This window comes from Plectropomus leopardus, chromosome 14, assembly GCF_008729295.1.
Source record: "Plectropomus leopardus isolate mb chromosome 14, YSFRI_Pleo_2.0, whole genome shotgun sequence".
NCBI lineage: Eukaryota > Metazoa > Chordata > Actinopteri > Perciformes > Serranidae > Plectropomus > Plectropomus leopardus.
The window spans coordinates 13,888,390-13,910,423 of record NC_056476.1 but is presented as its reverse complement, the minus strand read 5'-3'; the positions used below and the strand labels follow the sequence as shown (position 1 = coordinate 13,910,423).

Here is a 22,034-nt window from a genome sequence, read left to right as displayed (position 1 = left end):
TTTAGAGTCCCAAATTAATCTGACCTGCATGTCCCCGAGGTCTGAACTTCGGCCCAAACTGGGGTTGAACCAGGCCCTCTTGCTGTGAGGCTAACCTTCGTGCCGCATTTAAGTTCATCCTGCAGTACAGGGGTCTGGGCTGGTTTGGGAAAAGGAGAAGAAAAACCGTTAAATAACAGTTAAGAAATGTTTCAGCCTGAATCAAAGTCATGCAGCAACCAACAGACCCACCAATATAACATATCTCTCAGATCCTATGGCACAGCTAAAAACTCACTGAAAAATGTTATAATCTCCAAAGAGAAAACTTATTAAAATGTAATACAAATATTCATGATTTATAAAAAAAAATTATGATTTCCTACAAACCGCAAACATTTAATTGCCATCATAATCCTTTAATAATTTGTCTTAATTGCAAACAATTTCATTGTCAGAACAGATAAGGAAAGTTATTTTATCTTTTACTTTTGCTGACCATAGAACAGCAGGTCTGGTGCAGCCAATCTTTACTCACTCTTCTTGCGGGAGATAAAAGTGTTTACAGTCACCATACTTATCACTTCACTGCGTTAGGGGACTTTGATTTAAAAGCAGAGGTAAATGTTTGAATGAAGTCCAAATAAACCCATTACACTCCAATATGTGTACTTTTAAGGAACCACTTAACTAAAAACTCATTGTGTATATTCTCGTACACTCATGACTAATGCATTACTTAAAATTCCTGCATTAGCAACTAAAACGCTCCTGCTGTGTATTCCTGGAGAGTAGCTTTAACAGGAATCTGGTGGCACTGGCCCCATTAACACCCACGGGGGCCACGTTAACCTGATCTGTTCCCCTTAGGTGCACACGCATCTCCACGTTCAACAGTAAGGGTCATTGTTGAGAGGAATTCCTCATGAAGAGGGTTTTTGTGTAATGGAGAGAGGATACAGAGCATGCCTCATCTCAGAGCTGCTCTTAAGTCTTCCACTTTTAAAAACTGACAGCTGTCCACTGTTATTACCTTTAGAACTCTAAGTTTGTCAACAGTGACGCAGGTAACCTTAAAAATCTTCTGCCTACCTGTTTCTTAATGTTAAATACGTAGTATTTTGTGCAGGTTAGAAAACACAAATCTTCTTGCTAAATTAGTAAGCTTAACCCTTTGAAACCTTAGCAAACTGGCTTGATTTCTTTTAAAAACACAGGAAAAAAATCACCCAAAAATTAGCAAGAAATTAGTAAAAAAAATTACAAAAAAAAGAAAAATAATTTTTTTTTTTTAAAAAAAGTAAGGTAGTATGTTTTTAATTTCTTTTTCTATTTTTATGGAGCATAATTTCAAATATTTAATTAAGATAATTCTAAATATATTTGTCATGACATTTGTCATCTTGTTTTTGAATAGTATTTAATAATAATCCCCAGTTAACTTTGTTTCCATGTCACCTTTTACTGTTTTTGCAGGTCATTTCTTGTCAAGTTGCTAATTATGTTCTCTCTCTGTGTTTTTGAGGGAAATAAAACCAATTTTGTGCTAGTGAAAGGCGTCTGAGTGCAGCACAAAAAAAAAACAAACCCTGATGCCGATCCAGGTGTTTAAGTATGCAGGGTTTAAATAAACCAATTTTCTATATGTAGATTTATTTTTGTCCAACTTGTATTTGCAAAATATCATTTTTTGCCAAATCATAGCCGAAAGTGTGATGTTGTTTTTCACCCCTCACACAATAATGAGGTGCAGTATGTCAGATGTAAATGGATGAGAGAAATCTTTTGTTACTGGATTCATAAGCAGTCATCTGTCTTCATGGCTGACACGAGGAAACTGCAGGCGTGAAATTCAATCTGCTGCTGAACTGTAGGTCACAGCTGTATTGCATGTTATAAATCACATGTCCAGTATTGCTCACTGAAGGAATCATTAACTCAACCTTGCTGTCAGAGTCTTTACAATTGAAACAAGCCTCTGAACCAAACAGAATATTAACTGTTGTTAGGACCTTGAGGGAAGTATGAGGTGCAAAGTGCAAGCGACAGCACCACTGCTGTACCATTGTAACATGATTTAAGAACATGTGATAAAGGCTTTTCTGTGTATTTTATAGCCTTGTGTGGAAGGCAAGCTAATACTAAACCTAAGGGGTTCAGACATTTTTGGTTCACTGTAATTAACAATGTAATCTTTTTGGAAGGAAAACAGCAAATAAGTGAAAAATTAAAGAGGGATTTGTTGATATCTGTTGGAACAATATTGCATGTGTCTGTGTGAGAGACTGTGGTTATTTTTAATTAGATCTATATCATTTACATAATTTTATCCATCTGCATGACTAGGCTGATATAACTTTGTGTCTTTGAGAGGATATATGCCATCACATTTGTGTCATATAGCCAAGCATCTGCCATTCTGAAAACTCTTTCATCTGAGCAAATGGCTTGATTTCCTTCAAAAACATAGGAGAAAGGCTATGTGCAAGTTGACAAGAAATGATCCCAAAAATTGCAACAAATTAGTAAAAAGGACATGAAAATCATTTCCTGACAATTACCAACAAAAAAAGGAAAGTAAAAAAAAAAAACAAGCAAGCAAATTAATTATTATAGTCACAAAAATAGTTTCTGGACATCTTCCCCTTTCTATAGAATCATAACAAAAAACATTTTTCTCTCTATCTCTCTGCTTTTTAACCACTGACTTTTAGGTTATTTTCTTGTCATCTTTTACCAATTTCTTGCACTCTGCTCATTGCTTTTTCCTATGTTTTTAATAGAGATTTAGAATTAAACATTTTTGCTCAGGTTTCGAACTTTAAAATGCGTGTGATAGGAGTTTGAAACTGATATCCATCCAGGTTTAAAAGGGTAAAACAATTCTCAAGATATGCTAGCAGCTCTGCAAGGCTGCTCTGAGCTTAATGCTAACTTCAGCATGCTAACATGCTCACATAATGCTAACCATTGTAACTTAATGTCAACACAAACTGCTAAACACAACACATACCGCTAGCATAGCTATAACAAAAGAAGGTCAATAAGTAACACTTACAGTTTTGTGATATTTCCACTTGTAAACTAGCCATATTTGAGTCAACGAGCCGTGTATCTGTCTTTCTGAAGCTCTTTAAACAATGCTAACAGTGTACAGCTATGCTAGTTGAGCTAAATGCTAAAGTTAGCCGGCTAACAGGCTTGCAACCACAACTGCTGCGTGAGAAGTAACCACAGTTTTGGTTTTCATCACCTAATGAGTGGAATTTATGATAAAAATAATAATAATAATAAAAATAAAAAAAAACATTTTTCAAGATTACAAATAACCTTTTATAAAATAAATGGCAAAAATGTCCGGTCGGCAAACCATTATTAATTAGTAACATCCGGAGTTTTGGTGATAGTTTTATCTTCATTAATATTTCGTGTCGGTATAAAAATAATAACTACTAAAAAATATGCCAGTTGCTAAGGGAAAAAAAGGGGCAACGTTGTCTTATATTTTGAAGGATATAGTAGCTTAAAGTAACATTTTTTTGCAAATTTTGTAAAACAAAAAGCATTTACAAAATTTTCCTAAGAAATGATGTTGAAGTGAAAAACAAACAAACATCTGTTTACTAGATTGATAAAAGTAAGTTCACTTCCAGCTAACATGAATTGGGAAACAAGTTAAAATATTTTTTTTCAATAATATAGCAAATATAATATTTTATGATCAAGACGAAAAAGCTTCTGAGAATGCCTTCAACACAGCCTTAAAGGTCCAATGTGTAGGATTTAAGGGGGTTATATTGGTAGAAATGGAATACAACATTCTGTTTTAATCACCTGCAACTAAGAACTGCTGGATTGTCATTAACAAAAAATGAGATGTTTATGTTTACATACGGAGTCAGTCCTTTTCCACAAAGAACACAAATTTGTATTAACAGTAGCTCTGAACAGACAAACCGAACGCTGGCTCTAGATAGGGAAATTCCCGCTTTTGGTCGACCACCATAGTCCTCATACATGCTTGGCACATGAGAGAAGTTTCGGTTGGTTGTAAACTGCAACCTCACCACTAGATGCCACTAAATCCTGCACACTGCACCTATAACCGTCTACACTTCTTTTAAAAGCTTTTATGAATTCAGCTCTCAAGAAAAAGAGATGCTAAGCTCTGCTAGCTCTGTGACTTGAATGTAATGGTAATACATGAAAGACATAAACTAGTGGTGAAAATGAATTATTTTCAGATGAATATATCCCATGCAGTCTGAACATGATGTGTAAAAACTCTACTACATTTTATATGATATTCTGTTTCTGTACTTGTATTTGTATCTGAAGTGTGTTGCCCCTAAAGTAAAGAAACCCCTAAAATAAACAACACTAAACATGGCTTTTAAGAATAAGTCTTTATGTATTTCTCTATGTGAAACAAATGGCTATTATACTACACAAATAGAAGCGGATACTGTAAGAGACAGAGACCATCTCTGAGAAATAAGTACAGAACATGAAAATACACATACCGGTATTATAGAACTGTAAATTATTGCTTGTTTTGCTACTTTGTTTTCTGGATTCCTACAATACAAGACACAATATTCATATTTCAACAAAAACAGTACAACAGTGACAAACGGTATTATTGACCTTTTTAGTAGACGTTCCCCAGAAATAAAAGAAACATTCAAACAGAGTCCATGTTGAACACAACACAATGACAGTTGGTTTTTGATCGAGCATCTTCAGGACTTATTGTTACACATTTTTGTACTTTTTTTTTTTTTTTTTCCTGTTACAACATTGCCAAGAGAAGCCGTAACAAACTGCACACTGGGACTGGTCTCAGCAACAACAACAAAAAAAAAACCACTTGGCATATGTACATAAATATACATTTTCATTTCAACTGTGACCAAATGCACCCAGGTTTAAACACCATGACCACAAAGAGTAAAAAAATCGTCACGAGTGTCTTCCTCCTGCTTCGCTGCTTCCTCTTTATCATAATGCACGTCTGTAGTTCCACCAATCTGCTGTCTGCTTACATAACTGCGACAGCTTCACCGTAGTGCCAATAAAACTGCACTCTGCCAACATTTCAAAGAACCATTTAACTTTCTCAGCAAAGATGAATGTTTCTTGCGGACAAACACAAAAACAAAGACATTGATTTTGCTCTGCGGTGTCATCCTGCCTCATATAAAACCAAGGACTTGTACTGCATGTCTACACCTTTACAGTGGTACACTTCCATAGATCCAAAAAAGGCCTGAAATTTTCCAAGGTTCACACTAGCAAAAAGGAAGTGGAGTGTTACACTCACTGCAATATGCTGGTGAAAAGGCTAACCAGGTGTTCAGCTTAAGATAAAAGAAAACACAAGAGAGAAACAGACAAGAAATGCAATGTGCTTCCTACTTTGTCTCAAGAATGACTATTTTATTTGACGGAAACAAACAAAACACTGACGATAAAGTGCTCACATGCAGACGGACTTGTCTTTTGATTACTAATATTGTTATATAGCAAAAAAGTATTTTTTAATTTCATGCTGCCAAATGAAAAATACGGTTTAGACTCACTGCTGACACCCAAAAGCCCTGTTAGGAACATTTGTTTACGTTGCTTTGAAAGCTATGAAATGTCATTAAAAGAAGAGTTGGAACACTGATATGATATGGGACTATTTGGAAAATAAATTTTAAAAAAAGGAAAAATATTTTATGATTTTTTTGGGGTGGAAATTTGCTAAACTTTCCATTGAACTAGATACTGCAAGAAAAGTCAAATGTGCTAATATAAAATGAAAATAATGCAGTAAAAAGCTGGAAAATTAGGATTTGTTTCTGCTTACTTTAACAATACACATCAGTGTCTCAGTATGAAAAATTATTTTGTCATGGCAATATGGGGTGAGTGAATGCTTTGGTTGTTATCTCATGAGGCTACCTAATTTTCCCTTTTCTCAGCAAAATGCTTTTCAGATTTAACTACAAAATCTAAAAGGACTAATTCCACAAATCTACCGCTCAGCTATTTACAGTGAGAAAGCAGCGCAGTATTCTGGCGCGCAGCAGGAGACGGTCGAGAGCCCCGCAACTGCTCGGAGATATCAAGAGATAACTCAGTGCAAAACAAGCAGAAGTAGGTTTCAGAAGAAAACCTGACATATAGAAAGTGGGTTTGATCAAACAACATAACCAAGACGTTAAAGATGTGAAGTACAACAAACAGAATCAGAAAAAAAAAAAATCCACATCCCAAACCCTTTGAAGAGAATGAGGGGGATGAACTGTCTCTGATCCATCAAATCCCAACAAAAGCGACAAATGCAAATTTGCCATCACGTTGACAACTGAGCTGTCAATCTTACAAAAAAAAAATCATTCAGCTTTTTTTCCCCTCAAAGACGTCACTGCGTCAAAAGCGTCACACTGTTTCCCTGTCATCACAAACAACAATTAAAAAAACATCTCAGCTCCTCATCTACAGAAGTAACTAAGCATGCAAAAAGTGTCGGGGTATCAAATACATAGTAAGAATACACATCTAGCAGTTTAGCAAAAAACAACACCTCTCCAAATAAAAAAAGGGACAAAAAGCGAAAACGAGCTAAAGAAATAATAAAAGTCAAACAGCCACCACAACTTTGTTAGTCACATATGACGCTTCGTGCTGTGTGTGATGTTAAATAGGTTCCTTTTTCTTGATACATCTTGTTAGTATTTGTGTTTCTGTATGTGTTTTTTTTTTGTATTACAGTATATACATGCAGACAAGAGCGGGAACATCACACACTCAATCTTGATGCAAGCTGAAGCGACAAACCAGCAGATATGAAAATGGATGAAAAAAGAAAAAAAATAGACATTTATGTTTATATATAATATGAAACACAATTTATTGTAAAAAAAAAAAAAAAAGAAAGAAAAAAATGTCTTTGTTTAACCAAAGATACTGTACACACGACAGATGTGAGAGGGAGAGGCACAAGCTAACAAGTTAACTAAGCTACTGAGCAGGACTAGCAATGAGAGCCGAGTGTGTGTGATAAGTGACAGGTGCCTGCGTTGGGACAGGTATTTCCTCCCCTCTTGCTGAAAACGAGGGGGGGGAGGGGGTTTGTGGGGTGGAGGCAAAAGCGTGCCCGCCGCTCCCCACACTGTCCGCAGAATGTGATGAGTGTGTGTGTGATTCTCATCCATCCCCTTCAAGCCGCCTCATTCCATCGCCACGCTCCCCACAAACACCGTCTTCGAGCAATGTTTGTTGGTTGGTTTTTGCTTGTAGTTGAACTGAAATGAGGGGCATCGACGCTCTCTGTGAGTGCAGAGACGAGAGAGAGAGGGCAGGTGTGTTTTGCGGGTTTAAGGGGCGGTCGGGGGCCGCGCCGGTGTCGGGGAGGAGGCCTCTTTAATTGAAGACTTTGGGGGGTCCATCGGGACGTCTGGTCTGGACGATCTGCTGCTTTGGCCGTGCCGCCTCGTCTTCCTCCGTCTCACTCTCGCACACGTGGACGACCACGCTGGGGGTGGACTCTGTCCCCGCGTGGAGCTCGTACTTTTCACCTGGAAGAGAGGGAGGGGAAGGGTGGGGGAGCAGGAGTTATTAAAATAAAACTCCACATTAAATACTCTGTGAAACCGGGAGTGACATCACTTTTTTTGTGCTGCCTTCAGACGCCTTCACAAGTATATAAGCCTTTGAAACCAAAGAAATTGGTGCAAAAAAAGGCAATGAGCAAATTTTTACGGTTTTCCACAAATTGCAAAAAATTAGTAGATTTAGATGTTTTTTAAAAAAGCAAGAAGAAGAAGACTGTCTAGGGGAAGAAAGAAGAAAGCTATAGGGAAAAAACTACATTTAAAATGATCATAGTAGGCAGAATGCGAAGATAGACTATTGTGTGGGCTTGAGATCTTGCGATAGGTGTTCTTTTTTGCGACAATTTAAACACAAGTCATGTAGATAATGTAAGTGTACTCAGATACAAAACAACATTACTGATGTGAAAGTTGAGCCGCAGGGGTGCAACTGTACTCCTACACAGTACAAATCAATTGCACCTAATAGAAAAATGCCATAAGTAACTACATTTATTCAAGTACAGTAATTAAAGCATAAGACATATCTTACTGTCACTGAAGTGATGCTACAGCACTAACAGGTATTATCTGTCTCTGTGTCATTGCCTCCACTGCAGTCCAAAAACAAAGGCATGTGGTTTCCAGTCATTTTACTTTGTACTCAGTAGAGTACAAAGAGAACAAATGTGGATTAACCCTGTGAAACCTGAGCAATTTGGCTGAATTTCTTTGAAAAAAACATGGGAAGAAGCCAACAAGCAACTTAACAAGAAATAATTTAGCCATTAAAAAAACCTTATGTAATTATCACCCCTTTTTCAAGATTTACAGCTTCAGTGGGGACTGGGCTCTAGATGGGGCAAGGAAGTCATAAAGTATTTTGAAAAGAGATTACCACATTGTTTGTTTTGGGCTTTTATGGAATTTGCTGACAATGAATAACAACATTATCTTTTAAATGCAATTCCAGGCACCTAAATATTAACTTCTGATGCTACTTAAACATTTTGGAGAGAGCTATCATACTTTTTGATGATTAGTATGTAGAGTATACGAAGTTAAAACATTTAAATTCAAGGCCTCGATAATAAACCATTAATAATTATATTAAACAGCTATCAGAATGATCAGTTGTTTAGTAAGTACAAATATTAAGTAAAATATTGAATGCAGGACTTTCACTTATAAAGGAGTATTAATAGTTTAACTTGAATAAAATATCTGACTTTTTCTTCTACCACTCTACACAAACACTGTCTGAGAAGACAGTGAGACAAGCTTAAGCAACTCAACTAGTCTCAAACTCAAACTATTCGATTAGTTTAACATTACTCTTTGTTTGTTAATGTAATTTATACAATTGGATAATACTGGTTATTGTGTAGATATGTGTGTACATATATTTATATATTTATACAGGTACTTTTTAAAAAATCTTATATTTTCAGATTTTATACTTTTAGGGGTGCTATTGTATATACTTTATATATTTATTTATGTATGAACTTTTTATAATGGAAGTCATATAGCATGGTAGCCACATTGCACATGACAAACTGTGATTAAAAAAAAAAAAAAAAAATTTTTATATTTATACTTTATATGTTATATACTGTGGATGCAGCTGCTGGATAAAGTAATTTCTGTAAAGATCAATAAAGTATCTATCTATCTATGTCACAATGAGGATATTTTTACAGTACATGATAATCTAGTGTTTGTCTGTCCGATGCATCGAGGATCAGGTCTGCAAATGGCTTTAAGAGAAAACAAAGAGACTTTCCTTGGAATCATCCTGCCATTTGTCCAGATGCCAAACTCAGTGGACTCAGATTGAAAACACACACTTGCTAGATTGTATCACAGTTGCCATGGAGATGAGATCAGACAGCTGGCGGACAGGAGGAAATTGGTCTCATAGCTTTTTTTCACTGTGGTGCCAAACAGAGAGACGGACAGTGAATAGAGTCCTGGTGTTACCGCAGGGAGTTGACAGAGGGAGTCAGCGCGCCGTCCTGCAGCCCGGCGCTAATCTGATTTCAGATGCCAGGATGTGAGGCAGAGAACAAAGCCATTTCCTGATTCCTCACGTTGCTATGGTAACAGCAGGACGTGTCAAGAGTGATCCTCTGGGATGGACAGTGTTTTTGTGTGTGTTTGTTGGAAGTTTAATCATGTTTTTGTTAAACTGAATACAGAATTATTGGTTTCCACTTCATCAGCATGAGAATACCCACAATCACAGACATGGACAGACGTTGTGGAAGTGACACAGCTTTTCGGTGTGTTAGGTGACATTTTATAAAGGTCGCTGCAATCTGAAATCTTGTCGACAAGGCAGACAGAGGCGTCATTATTTCTGAGTAGAGAAGCTGACTGGGGAACAAAGCTGCTGAGAAAGATCTTAAAACCCTCCAAATGTGATTGTGCAGAGTTGTACTGCCATTTCATACACGTGCTAAAACTGTAATAGGAAGGGAACTGTAAAAAAAGATCTGCTTGTGGTGAGACTGGCCTCCATTATAATCACAACATCAGTTTATCGTGTAGACTGTTCACAATTCGCATTTTTGAATTCTACATTACTTCATTGCCATTTTCATGGAAATTTGACTGTTTGCCCCGCCTACAGGGTGCAGGGTCTCCTCCCCCCTCTCTCGTCTCACATCGAATGCTAGTAGTTCAGTTATGGTGAGTTTCTATGGTTACAAAGACGCTCTCGCTCTGTGGATTGGAAGCACAAGAACGTATGGCTCAGCAGCATTAGTGCCATTACTCTCAGCTATTCAAATGCTTTGTTGAGGATTTTTCTACTGAATCCATTTTAGTTTTAAAGCTTTTATTATTCAACTGACGTCACCAATATGCAAATGACCATATGATGTCATCTTACGACTGGTAGTAAATTCTGAATCTAGTGCTAGAAAATGTCGTTAGAAAAGAGTTGGAAACACTGCAAGCATCGCTTCTGTAAGGTGGAATATAATTATTACCGGAGGAGTTTCTCAGCTAGCTCATGCAGTGCTCAACTGATTTTTCTGTAGGCAAACCTGGAGGCTAACGTTGCCCTGGTTCCCTCATCAAAAAGCCTATGGGATTTTTCTTTTAGATTCTGGATTATTGCAGAAAATAAGCTCTGTGGTAAACAAACCTTTATGATACATTTTTCCAGCAAGATAGTCTTCGCAAATAAACACCACTTTCAGAATTTCTGAAGCCCACATGTAGTTGCAAGAAGTAAAAAACTATTGCTAGGCCAAATCAAACTACACTACAGTTGCAATGCAACAGCTACAAGGCTGTAAAGCAGCGTGGCGCCATGTGATGATGTTCTGTAGTCTTATTTAGCCTCTTGTTAGCAACTGTCTTTTTGAGGACACATAAAAGCTTGCAAACCAATTGACTTAGAGACAAGGGAGGCTGAGGTGCTGAAATGCCAACTCATGTCCAAGTTTTAGGACTCATTATTGGCGTTCTCTTTCAAGCTAACTTTAGCGCCATGGTTTGGTTGAAAATGCCATCTCTAGCTGTATCACTTTAAAATTAGAACCTTATACAAAAGTGTTTTAAATATGCACCCAACAGAGTGCCCAAGCGAGGAGTCCAAAAACATGGAAATCAGATAACATATCAGCACTCCCAGTTCCCTCGTCTCAAAGTCAGCAAGTTTCTTGAATAAGTTTTGGGTTAGAAGCCTGAAATAAGATCTGCGATTAACACAAGTTAAAGAGACTTTCATGTTTTGTCCTGCAACAAAAAATACATCAGTTAATACCCCACTCGTACATTTTGAAGCTTGTATGTTTCTTTAAAAAGGTGGCTGCTAATAAGTGGCTAAATAAGGCTAATGAACGTCATCAGGCAGAACACAGCTTTACACACAGCCTTGTTGTGGTGGCGACGTTAATTCATGCGACTGTAGTGTAGTTCATTTATAGCCTTGTAACATTAACTTTTTATTTCTGGTGATTTCATATCAAAAATGATACAAGTGTTGTTAATTTGTAAGATTTTCTTGCTGAAAAAAAACATGCAAGTGTCACAAATGTTTGTTTGCCAAAGAGCTACTTTTCTGCAATAATCCTAAATCCAATGACAAAATCCCATAGGCTTTTTGACAAGGGAACCAAGTTACGTTCAGGTCAGCCGAATGAAAAACGTCATCCCTGGAGCACTCTATATTCTCAGTAGTAATAGTAGCCAACGATTGATTCACACTGTTTAACTACTTATTCCTTACAATTCTGCTATTGTGTTTTTGACTTTGGGAAAAAAACAAAAACACTTTTTTAAACTCTGAACAATAAATGTAGATTTTGCAAATCCATATGCAAACATGCACAAGCACACACATGCACACACACACACACACACACACACACACACACACACACAGGTACTGGCAGTGATGCATGTTTCCTCAGAGATGTGAGAATGCACAAGTGAAGGTTAAGCACCTTCGACATTGATGGATGGTGGCCAACACTGTGGATTTCATTTATTGGCTTCAAGCTGAAAAAAAATGCTGCCGCCTGACTAAGACCATAGTAACACTGGAGTAAGAAATTCTATGTTAAGAACCATTTTACATGGAAAAATCGATTATAAAATGCCACTCAATTCATAATGACATCACACAGGCACATAATGGCAGTGTTACATACAAATGCATCTGTGATCAGGTAAATTAGACCTAATGCTGTTTCGCAGATGATACTAAAAAGGCTGCAAGAAGAGTCAAGAATGAAATGGGGATAATTTAGAAATGTCCACCGCAGTTCCTTTCATTAAATTGCCTCCTAGACAGAATAACCTTTCTCTAACACCCCGCTGAGGAGCGTGAAATCATCTCTGTTTTTATCTGGGTGACTAAAATAAGATTCTTTTTCATACCTCCATCATTACACATCATTTCTACTGTGTTGTATCTCCAGTGTTTGTGTGCATGTCTATGTACTTAATGTATAAGAAAATTGTTTGTTGAACCTAGATACTGAGTACTGACCAGGTCCAAGCTTGGCTACTGCACACAGCAGGTCGTAGTTGATGACAGGCGTAGCGTCTTCACTCTGGCTCCAGCCCACAGGTGGAGAGGCAGGTGGGGAGATCAGAAACTGTTTGACGGGCTGGGGAGGGGCTAGGTATGACTTGTCAATGTCCTCGTCACCATTCTGGACCTATTGGAAAAGAAATGACAACCGATAAAGGCTGTGGCACTCAAATGATGAGATAAAAGTGATATGAAGTGTGTGAAGCTCCTCTGTAAAGATTTATGTAATTATTGGTCTACACGTCTTATAGCTTATTGCTTTAATGCACTCAATAGCTGACATAGCTACAACTTTACTTCATGCCAACCTATAGAAAACTGAGGTGAACTATTTTTTAGGGCCAAATCGGGATAGTTGTCGAAGTTCCTGTGCTTTTACTTGTTGTATATGTAATCCTTACACTTAACAGCAAGAAAAGCACATTAGTTTTGCAGTCACGGCTTCAGTCTTTTAGTCTCAAATTGCAGGCTTCCTCCCACGAGGGGATTTCGTCATTTTGATCGCAGTCAATTGCCATCATTACAATACCTACATGTAGCATCTCTCTGAGCATTAAAATCCTTAATCCTCTTACATCAAAGTACTGAGAGGTACAGTGGGGGTCATGACTAGTGAGATATTTGTGATAAAACAGGCATCAATTATAAGTTTACTCATGGTTTTCCAGGAAGCAGGAATTTGGAGATTTGCAGGCCAAATCATGTCTCAGCATCTGGGCTAAATTGCGTTTTGAAGTGATTTTTTCTTAAACATCTATTTTTGGGTCCTCATACACCAAACGGACGGTTAGCCATCCATCAGCGTTGGGCTGTCAGTGAGGGTTTGTCACCTAGCTTTTGTGGGTTTTCCTGCATTGTGGGCCCTGCTTTACTTTTTTTCAGCTGAATGAAATGACTCTGATTGGCAGTTCAGTTCAGTTCAGTGCAAAAAACAGATAGGATGTTTTATGTTAGATGTATTTTTTTGGCCATTGATCTCTTTAGGAGAAACAGTTTGTAACTATTTGTGTTATTGTTTGCAAGCGCAAGTGGTGTTGGATTTCCTCCAGAACACCACCACACCAATCGAAACACCAATCACAAGCAGCGCCATCAACCGCAAGCACACAGATTGGCACACAGCTGTCAATCATGGCAGAAAATCTCTGTTGTCTGTATTCCTGTTTCTATTTTTACATGACGAATACGGCCTACCACCAACTGCTGGTTTGGAAAATTATTTCCTCACAGGTGCAGAACGTACGGGCTAGCTGACCGTTGGCTGTTGTTTTTGTGGGGTGTTCAAGTGCTGACACAGACGATGTGAGGCGATGCAACAGTTGGCCCACGTTACCACTAGTTCTTTGATGTTGGTTTTGTGCGTCAGGGCTTTTCAATGTCAAAGTATTTCTTACAAAGCTTCGGGGACTACATTTCAATGTGTGTCGTGTGTGTGTTGTCTAGACTTGCTACGCATTAAAAAATAAAAAAAGAAATGGTTACATGTAACCAGCTAGATGTCTAAACTTTTGCTTTACACCCACATTTGTTTCCCTTTATTCCAGAACGTCCAGATATCGATTTACCCAGAGATTACGAAATCCAATCCAAGTCTGATTTCATTTTTTGACTGAAACCTAATATGTAAGACAATTTCCTCACAGTGCTTAAGATATATGGTCCTCTTCTTTTTTGTTTGTACTAAACATGCACTTTACTTTGTTTTTCTTTTCCACTCTCCCCCAAAGGCAACAGACAGTCATGCATAAACACAAAAAGATGGAAGAAAAATCAACAATTCATGTGTTCATGTGTTCAATCATGTGACTGATGAGGTTTGACAGGAGGGTCGGTGGGTTGTAGAAGCAGTCAGGTGTGGCTCAGAGAAGAGACACAAAAAATGAATAAAACTGAAAGAAAGTGATTTAAAAGGAGAGACAGTGTCAGCCTCCTTTATGAGGTTTTTGTCCCATGTGTGCGTGTGCACGTCGCACTGAAAGATAAACTATAGCATAACTTCCCATATAAATAAGCACTGCTCTTCCTTAGATGGTCGATGTCCCAGACCCTCTAACAAACACTCACTTGGGCAAAGTAGAGTTTGAGCTTCTTGCCGTTGAACTCGGTCTCGTGCAGCTCGATGCGAGCGCGGGCAGCGGCCTCTGGGGTGCTGAAGTTGATCCGGACTCTCCGGAAGCTTTTGAACATCTGGAAAGATGTCTGTTCGTCGTAGATCCTAAACAACGCCTCAAACCTCTCCTGCAGAAGACAAAAACAGAAAAAATGTGATAAGTAATGGATTAAAAATATTAATGTTTAAACATGTTGATGTTTAATGTCTGTATGCTGATACTCTGTGGACACTGTTAGACAGAAATTCTGAACTTGATTTGTCCTGGGGCCCACTGTGCAAAATAACAGGAGGCCAGTCACAGCAGCTGACCACAGGTCAGGTGTACGCAGGGGTTTTGAAGACATATAGGCTTAGCCCAGGCCTCTGTTTGGTAGTCCAGGGGTCCTTCCCTGGCACTTTTTGTGATTAACTAATTTCATCCTATTTTGATGCTTTTTTAAAAGTGCACTCTGGCACCTTAATGACTTTCAAAGTAAAAAAACAAAAAAAAAAAAAGTAAAAAAAAAATCAAAGTGTGGTCTAGTGATCAACTTTCTCCTACAACGGTGATACTCTTCCGGCACAGGACCAGATTTGGTCCTGTGCCGGAAGAGTATCACCGTTGTAGGAGAAAATTTATACCACCTGTTAATTAATCAGGATAAAAACATCTTTAATAAGGTTAAAATAATAATTTGAAAGGGTATCAAAAAAAAAGTTCATTATCAACTAATTTGTGTATTCATTTTTCACTTATATCTTTATCCCCTTGAGAGAACTTTGAAAAATGTCTGTTATAATTCCCCTGAGCCAAATGTGACATCTTCAGATCACTTGCTTTGCCCAACAGTCCCTAAATATTACAAATATATATAAAAGAAAAAAGCTGAAACCAGCAGATCTTTGGCTTTTTTTGGGATAAATAATTAATTTACAATCAGAATTGTTGGTGATTGCCTAAATCGAGTAGCTGACTAGTTACTTTGGCTCTATACCGGCTCAGAGGATTGTTTGCTTTCCAGTAGAAAGGTCCCCTGGAGCAGCTCAGCCAATATCATGTTCTTGTTTACATGCCATATTAAGTGCATTTTGCACAGATATTAAACACCAACAATGTTGCCTCTGCTGCATTTCCATATTTTTTTGGTGAAAACACGAGACATTTCGGAGTGAGCTGTGGTTTAAGTTATTCACGGACACCTCTGTCTGAGCATCAGACGTGACTCTAACTGCTCTGCACCCATTTCATTTGCTATCGAGTTAATGTGGAAATTAGATTTCAAACATCCCGTAATTTTCATGCAATCTTTTCTGACGCTGTCTGTCTCACAGTCCTCTCCCTCACTCTCTGTGTCTCTTTATGTAATTCTCTCCTTTCTCCAACCACTTCCCCCTTTCTCCTTGTACACATTTTGTCTTTATCTATACCCATATGATATATTCCCACATCTCCTATGTTTTATTACTTGATCCTCTCCATGGGCGCCAAATTGGCCTCCTTGGCTGTGAACTCAATCAAGCAGCTCAGTAGGAGGGTGAAAGGAAAAGGAAAAAAGGCCGCCGGGAGAGCTGGATTCTCACTAATCAGTAGTGCTGTTCTTTGTCTCCTAGCCGACCATCTCCCATCACAGGCGGAAACGTGACTACGAAGTCTTCTTTATAAAAAATTAAGATGGATGATGGACAGAACAGAACTAAAAGTTTGTGCAAAGATCAAGCAAATGATCATACAGTTGCTTTTTCATATACCTTTTAATACATTCGTGTGCCTTCTGCCCCATGTCCTGAGAACCACATGTGGAGTCAGTGGCATTAGTATTAGTTCATAAGTTCAGCCTCTATCCAATGTGTTTTTGAGTGCCAGTGCTTGTCTGAATATACAGTATTATCAGTGAGAATCATCAGACTGAAATACTCCCACAATACTTTCCTTGTTCGGCTGACACAGCACCTCTTACCAGGATGGAAAGGGTGCGTGCTGGCTGGAGGAACAGAGGCAACATGTCAGCTGTGAGATCTGCCTCTGCATATTAGTGACAGCTTAGTGATGGCAGACACCAGGTATCTGTAAACTCAGCACCCTGAAATGAGCGCTCGGTTCTGTCTGTATGTCCTTTGGATGAGTCCCTAAAAAAACTCTTGCACATGTACATCTAAATCTTGTCTTGTTTGACATTTTGTGATTCCCAAAAAACTTTTCTATCTGATAACAATTATTAGGATTTTATGCATCATGGAACTACAGTAACACACAGGGCAAAGATTTCGGGTGCCTTATCATAAGAAGCAATGTGAAAGTCATGCCGTTCTCTAATTTCCATATTCATCACAAACAAGCTAGAGGGAAGCTGTGCACCGCTACAGGGCTGCGACTAACGACGATTATTTTCATGATTATGTAATCTGTCAGTCTTATTTTTTTAATCAATTAATTGTTTGGTCTATAAAACAGTAAAAAACAGAGGAAATACCCAGCAAAAGCCATCCAAGTCATTTTTGAGTTGCTGTTTTTTCCCCCCTCCTTTTTAAAAAATTAGATATTCAGTTTTACTATTGTGTGAGACAGAAAAGCTACAACCTTCAAATATTTGCTTTGGGCTTGGGCAGTATCTATTTTTTCATACTTTTCTGATTTTCTGGTATACTGTATATAATAGTATTTGTGTAAAAATGTAAATATCAAGCCAACAATGGTGCATGTGTGTCTAACATAGTACTTATGGGGTATAAAATAAAGCATATATAGGAAGTAAGCACCCTTCTTCCATAATGTGTTGGTTGCAGTCTGCACAAAGTTTTGTGTGTGCTGGCTAGGTTAACTTTAACATAAAGACTTAACCCAAAATACCCCAAAACCAGGGCAGCAGCATTTTTCTTTTTTGCTTGTCCTGTGACGTTATCCCCACCACTCCCAGTCGCCAACTTTCTCATCTTTCTGCCTGTTCCACCAGTAGAGACTGACCTCTGGCGGGGTGTGCTGTGCACTACAATACATCACCTCCAAACAGTGTCTTTGTATCAGTTCTATATATATAGAGAGGGGAGCATCTGTGTTTTTGACAGTATTGGATTTGTAAATACCCTGGTGTACCTGAATACCTTGGTATCCCCCAAGCATTATTTTCTCATACTTTAACAACAAATTTATTGATTGATTGATTAATGATTAATTATTTTCACATATGTTGTAATATTTTATTTCATGGCTGGTAAAGTAAACACTAAATGCAAAAAAAAAAAAAAATCATAAAAAGTAAGATGCAATGCCAAATGTCATGTAGCTGTATATTATCATACTGCGCCACAAATTAACATCTGCCGCCACGTACTGAATATATATTTTTGGAGCTGGACTGTTCATTACGAGTGCTGTTGGAGTATAAATTTATGGTTATTGATTGCACAACACTCTCACAGTGCAGACCATACTCTGTGCACAGACAGAGCAGCAGAACGACAGGTGCAGTGAAACTTAACCATTAATTGCACTAGGTCTGAAAGTCTGCAGCAGCTGCCGCTCTCATTAATCGATCTAATCAAATCTAACCAGATCGACTGATCAATTACCGACGCTGTGACTCAAACTCCTCAAACTGCTGGTGAGGGAAAAGGATTCATGAGGAGTTCCACCTTTACTGTCTTCATGGACCCATTAAAACGTCCACATTTAGAGAGGAGACACAGAAAAAAAATCAATTAAAGTAGAGGTTTTAAATCATTGATGAATGCCTATTTCACTACAGCCAGGAGCTGTTCAGCAATTGTAAGTGTGCTCTAAAATACAGGGTGTATCTCTGCGGAGAAATTACATCATCACCCTGTCTGACACATGCAGAGCTGTTAATGACTGTGCAAGCTGTGAACCACAGTTATGCTGCAGTGTGTTGTACACTGTGGTAAAACAATTTGAATTTCAAGAATAAGCAGATTAATGCTTTTACTCATAATCTCCCCTCCTTCCCTTCGTGTTTAATTTCCACTTCTTCTCCCCATGTAAGTGCATTTTGTCTTCCCTTGCTGAACGCCTCAGGGCGGCTGGCTAAACTTCAGAGCTGACTTCACCTCCAGGCTCAGTGATACCATTTTTAGTCAGGTTTATAGTTCGCCATACAAGGTGCATTCTGCAGAAGCAACAAAAAGAGGTCAAGACAGGAATGTGTGAATATCTTGACTCCTTTTACTTGTTTTGAAGAGAATTACCGACTAACCTGCAATTAGGGCGCTACAATCCCAAAAAGTCAGACGAGAGGGAGGAGTGTGAGTCACCACGACGCAGGGACAGCCAAGTGTTAAGTGTGCTCATTTAAAATTGATCTTCCCACCCCAACAGACAACACAGTCCACTGCTAAACAGTAGTTAACCAAATAGCTTCCTCGCTTTAATTGTGTATAAGCAGCAGAAGAGACAAGTAGAAATGTTGTATATAAGAGGTTAAAGGGTTGCCCTCTGCAACAACCATTTCATTTTTCATGAGTCTGTTGTGAGTCTCGCAACTAACTGGAAGTTAAATATCACTGGAGCACCCATATAATATTTGTCTCTATCGTATTAGTCTCTTTTTTTTATCATTTTTTCTTGTGCTTTGAGCCTCTGTTGATGTCAGAGAAACAAAAACACACCCTGTAGCAAAACTATTTAAAAATGACCTTCAAGTGGGCACAGCAAATTTATCAGACATGATTTTCATACTTTCTCAAATGGAAAGTTTTGCTGTTTAAAACGGCATTCATTTGTTTTTTGGCCACTTGGGGGCGGCCCAACAAGCTCTTTTAACATCTTTAAGAGTTTATATGGCTAATATGTTAGCAAGCTGTGGCTTATTTACATGTCAGTTATGGTAAGCACTAACATTAGCATTATTTTGAAGTCATATTTCAATGTTAGTCCGATACTCACCCTTTTGTTGTGACAAAATATCTGGCTCTATAGCTGCTAAATGCTCCACTAGTTGCTGTCTTTGTCTCTCTATCGTCAGTGCTGGGAGGATAGCATACTATGGTTGGATACCATTCACGTATTAGCTGATACGAGTACCCACAAATTGGTACTGGTACCCAATGGTACCTTTTTTCTGTGCTTTACTTTTACTGATAAAACAAAAATGTCATTTTTGAACAAACTACAGGGGGGATTAAAATGCAATTCTGCTCCTCTGCTCTTTTCTAATCACACATAGAGCTAATCTGCTGTCTCCGTCTGTCCGTCTGCTTTAGTGTGTGGATGTGTATTTATGTGCATGTGTGTCCGCTTGTCTAGCAGTGATATTAGGCTTTTAAATAATATATATATATATAAAAAAATGACCACACTATCCTGCAAAACTATCGTGGCAGATCACAGCTACAGCTATAGTTTGAGTCTCTGGGATACAGTCAGATCAGGGGAGGGAACTAGTGACGAAGCTGTCGACAGAGCTTCGTGGCCGACTTCCCAGCATCAGGGAACTTGCGCCTCCTGTTTGAAGCTGAACCTGTCAGCTTTGCGGATTATGTTCCAGGTCTTGGAGCTCTAAAGCTGGTTTTCAGGCTTCAGAAGTCTCCGCCCCCTTGCCTCTTGTCTAAACCCCTGTTCGCATCAAGATGCATTCTCTCTACATTTGGCGGTGATGTAAAAGTGAATTGGTACTCAGTATAACAGACATAATTTGGTCGGTACTTGTAAAAAGACCCAAATCCTATCAAACCCTATCCTATACCCTACAGCCAGTGTATCAGAACTTTTTCACTGAAAACAACATCTGGAAATGATGCTGACGAGAACAGTGAGAGTGAACTAAAACACGAAAGCTGCAGGCTGTAAAACCAAAAAAAACGTAGCTAAAAAAGCTGCGATGAAGCTCCATTGATGGGAATGATTTGTCACCACAAGTCACACCTTCCACACAAATTATTTCTATTTCTATTGCGAATATAAAAATATTGATTTACTGCAGCTTTAAAAACAAGTCTGGGTCTCTAGATGGCGTCAAGAACATTTCAATGCATGATCTCGGACAAACCTTTGTTTTATGCTTTTTTGCCTTCTGAAATATAAAAACAGGATTTTTTTAAAGCTCATTTAACAGCACTATAATCTTAAGTCTTACTTAAACTTTAGAGCATGTAACCAGCTATTGTTTTGTTTGCAAACTCTTCTGATTTGGGTTTAGTTGTAATGAGCTTGAGAATGACAACAAAGCACTTGTTTGGCCTATGTGCAGAGCCCACTTAAGCCCTTATTCAAACCGTGAATTTTCCATGAGCCTTAGCCAGCTACTATGACTCACATGCCATCAAACTCTGTGTGTGATAACCGATAAGGCAGTCTTTCTCATACACACACACACATAAACACACACATACACAGCGGGTACCTCCTTAACCTAAATTGATGTTTTGGCATGAGGAGAGATGTGGGAAAGCTCTGAGATCATGTTCCATAATAGCATGTTTGTTTTTAACCCCGCATACTGACGCTGAATACACCCGCGGCCGATTGGAGTGTAACAAGTGAGCGTGCTCATCACAAATTTATGTGGTCTCTATGAACGGACATCCTGAGGGAATGAGAGGAGGAAGAAGAGGGGGAACGAGGAAGAGGAGAGGGGTGTTGAGTTACGCAGGGCTGAAAAGTGGCCTGCTCATCTGCCAATGCAATGTTCCCTGCGGTGACCCACTCCCTTTGTTCTCTTTGAGCATGTGTGTGTGTGTGCGTGTGACCTGTGAGTGAGCATGTATGTGATGTGCACAATGTGTTCAGGATTCTTCACGGTGTTTCCATAATTAGTTAGCTGGTATTCCTCTGCACGCTGAGGGCATGTCTGCATGATAAAGTAATGTGACAGGGACCATTAGTACCAAAGCACAACTGAAGGACGTCTGACCGGTTTCTCTCTCTCTCTCTCTCTCTCTCTCTCTCTCTCTCTCTCTCTCTCTCACACACACACACACACACACACACACACACACACACACACACACACACACACACACACACACACACACACACAGCTTGATCCAGCACCTGCTACTACTGTATTTGCAGTGACTGAGAGCTGTGGGACAACAGGTGAGTGAGGAGAGGAGAACAGCGTGTTCCTGTTTTTCATTCTCAACAAGGCAGATAACAACATCTATTGAAGACACCGCACGAAAATATGATTTATCTCACATACAGTAGCTAGGTAACAGAAAACAAGAGAGGGAACTGGATAAACTTAGAGAAAAAAAATGAGGCGAAAAACAATCTATAAACCTCACGTCGCCCTCATGGTTCCGTCTCACATTAAAGTCTGTGTTTTTCTCACAGGCTTTGTTTACCTAACAAGGTATCTGATATATTTAGGGT

At 38.6% G+C, this 22,034-nt stretch overlaps 1 protein-coding gene across 1 annotated transcript in view; it reads right to left on the bottom strand.

Annotated features, from left to right (window-relative positions):
* Positions 1 to 4,616: 4,616 nt before the first annotated feature.
* The window catches only part of rcan3 (regulator of calcineurin 3), a 30,762-nt gene continuing 13,344 nt past the window's right edge, over positions 4,617 to 22,034 (bottom strand). The window contains exons 2-4 of the mRNA XM_042501369.1: positions 14,680 to 14,853; positions 12,571 to 12,742; positions 4,617 to 7,547 (exon numbers count right to left, since the gene is read on the bottom strand). Coding sequence (XP_042357303.1) covers positions 7,393 to 7,547; positions 12,571 to 12,742; positions 14,680 to 14,853 — 501 coding nt within the window. The 3' untranslated portion in view covers positions 4,617 to 7,392. The remainder of the gene's footprint in view (positions 7,548 to 12,570; positions 12,743 to 14,679; positions 14,854 to 22,034) is intronic.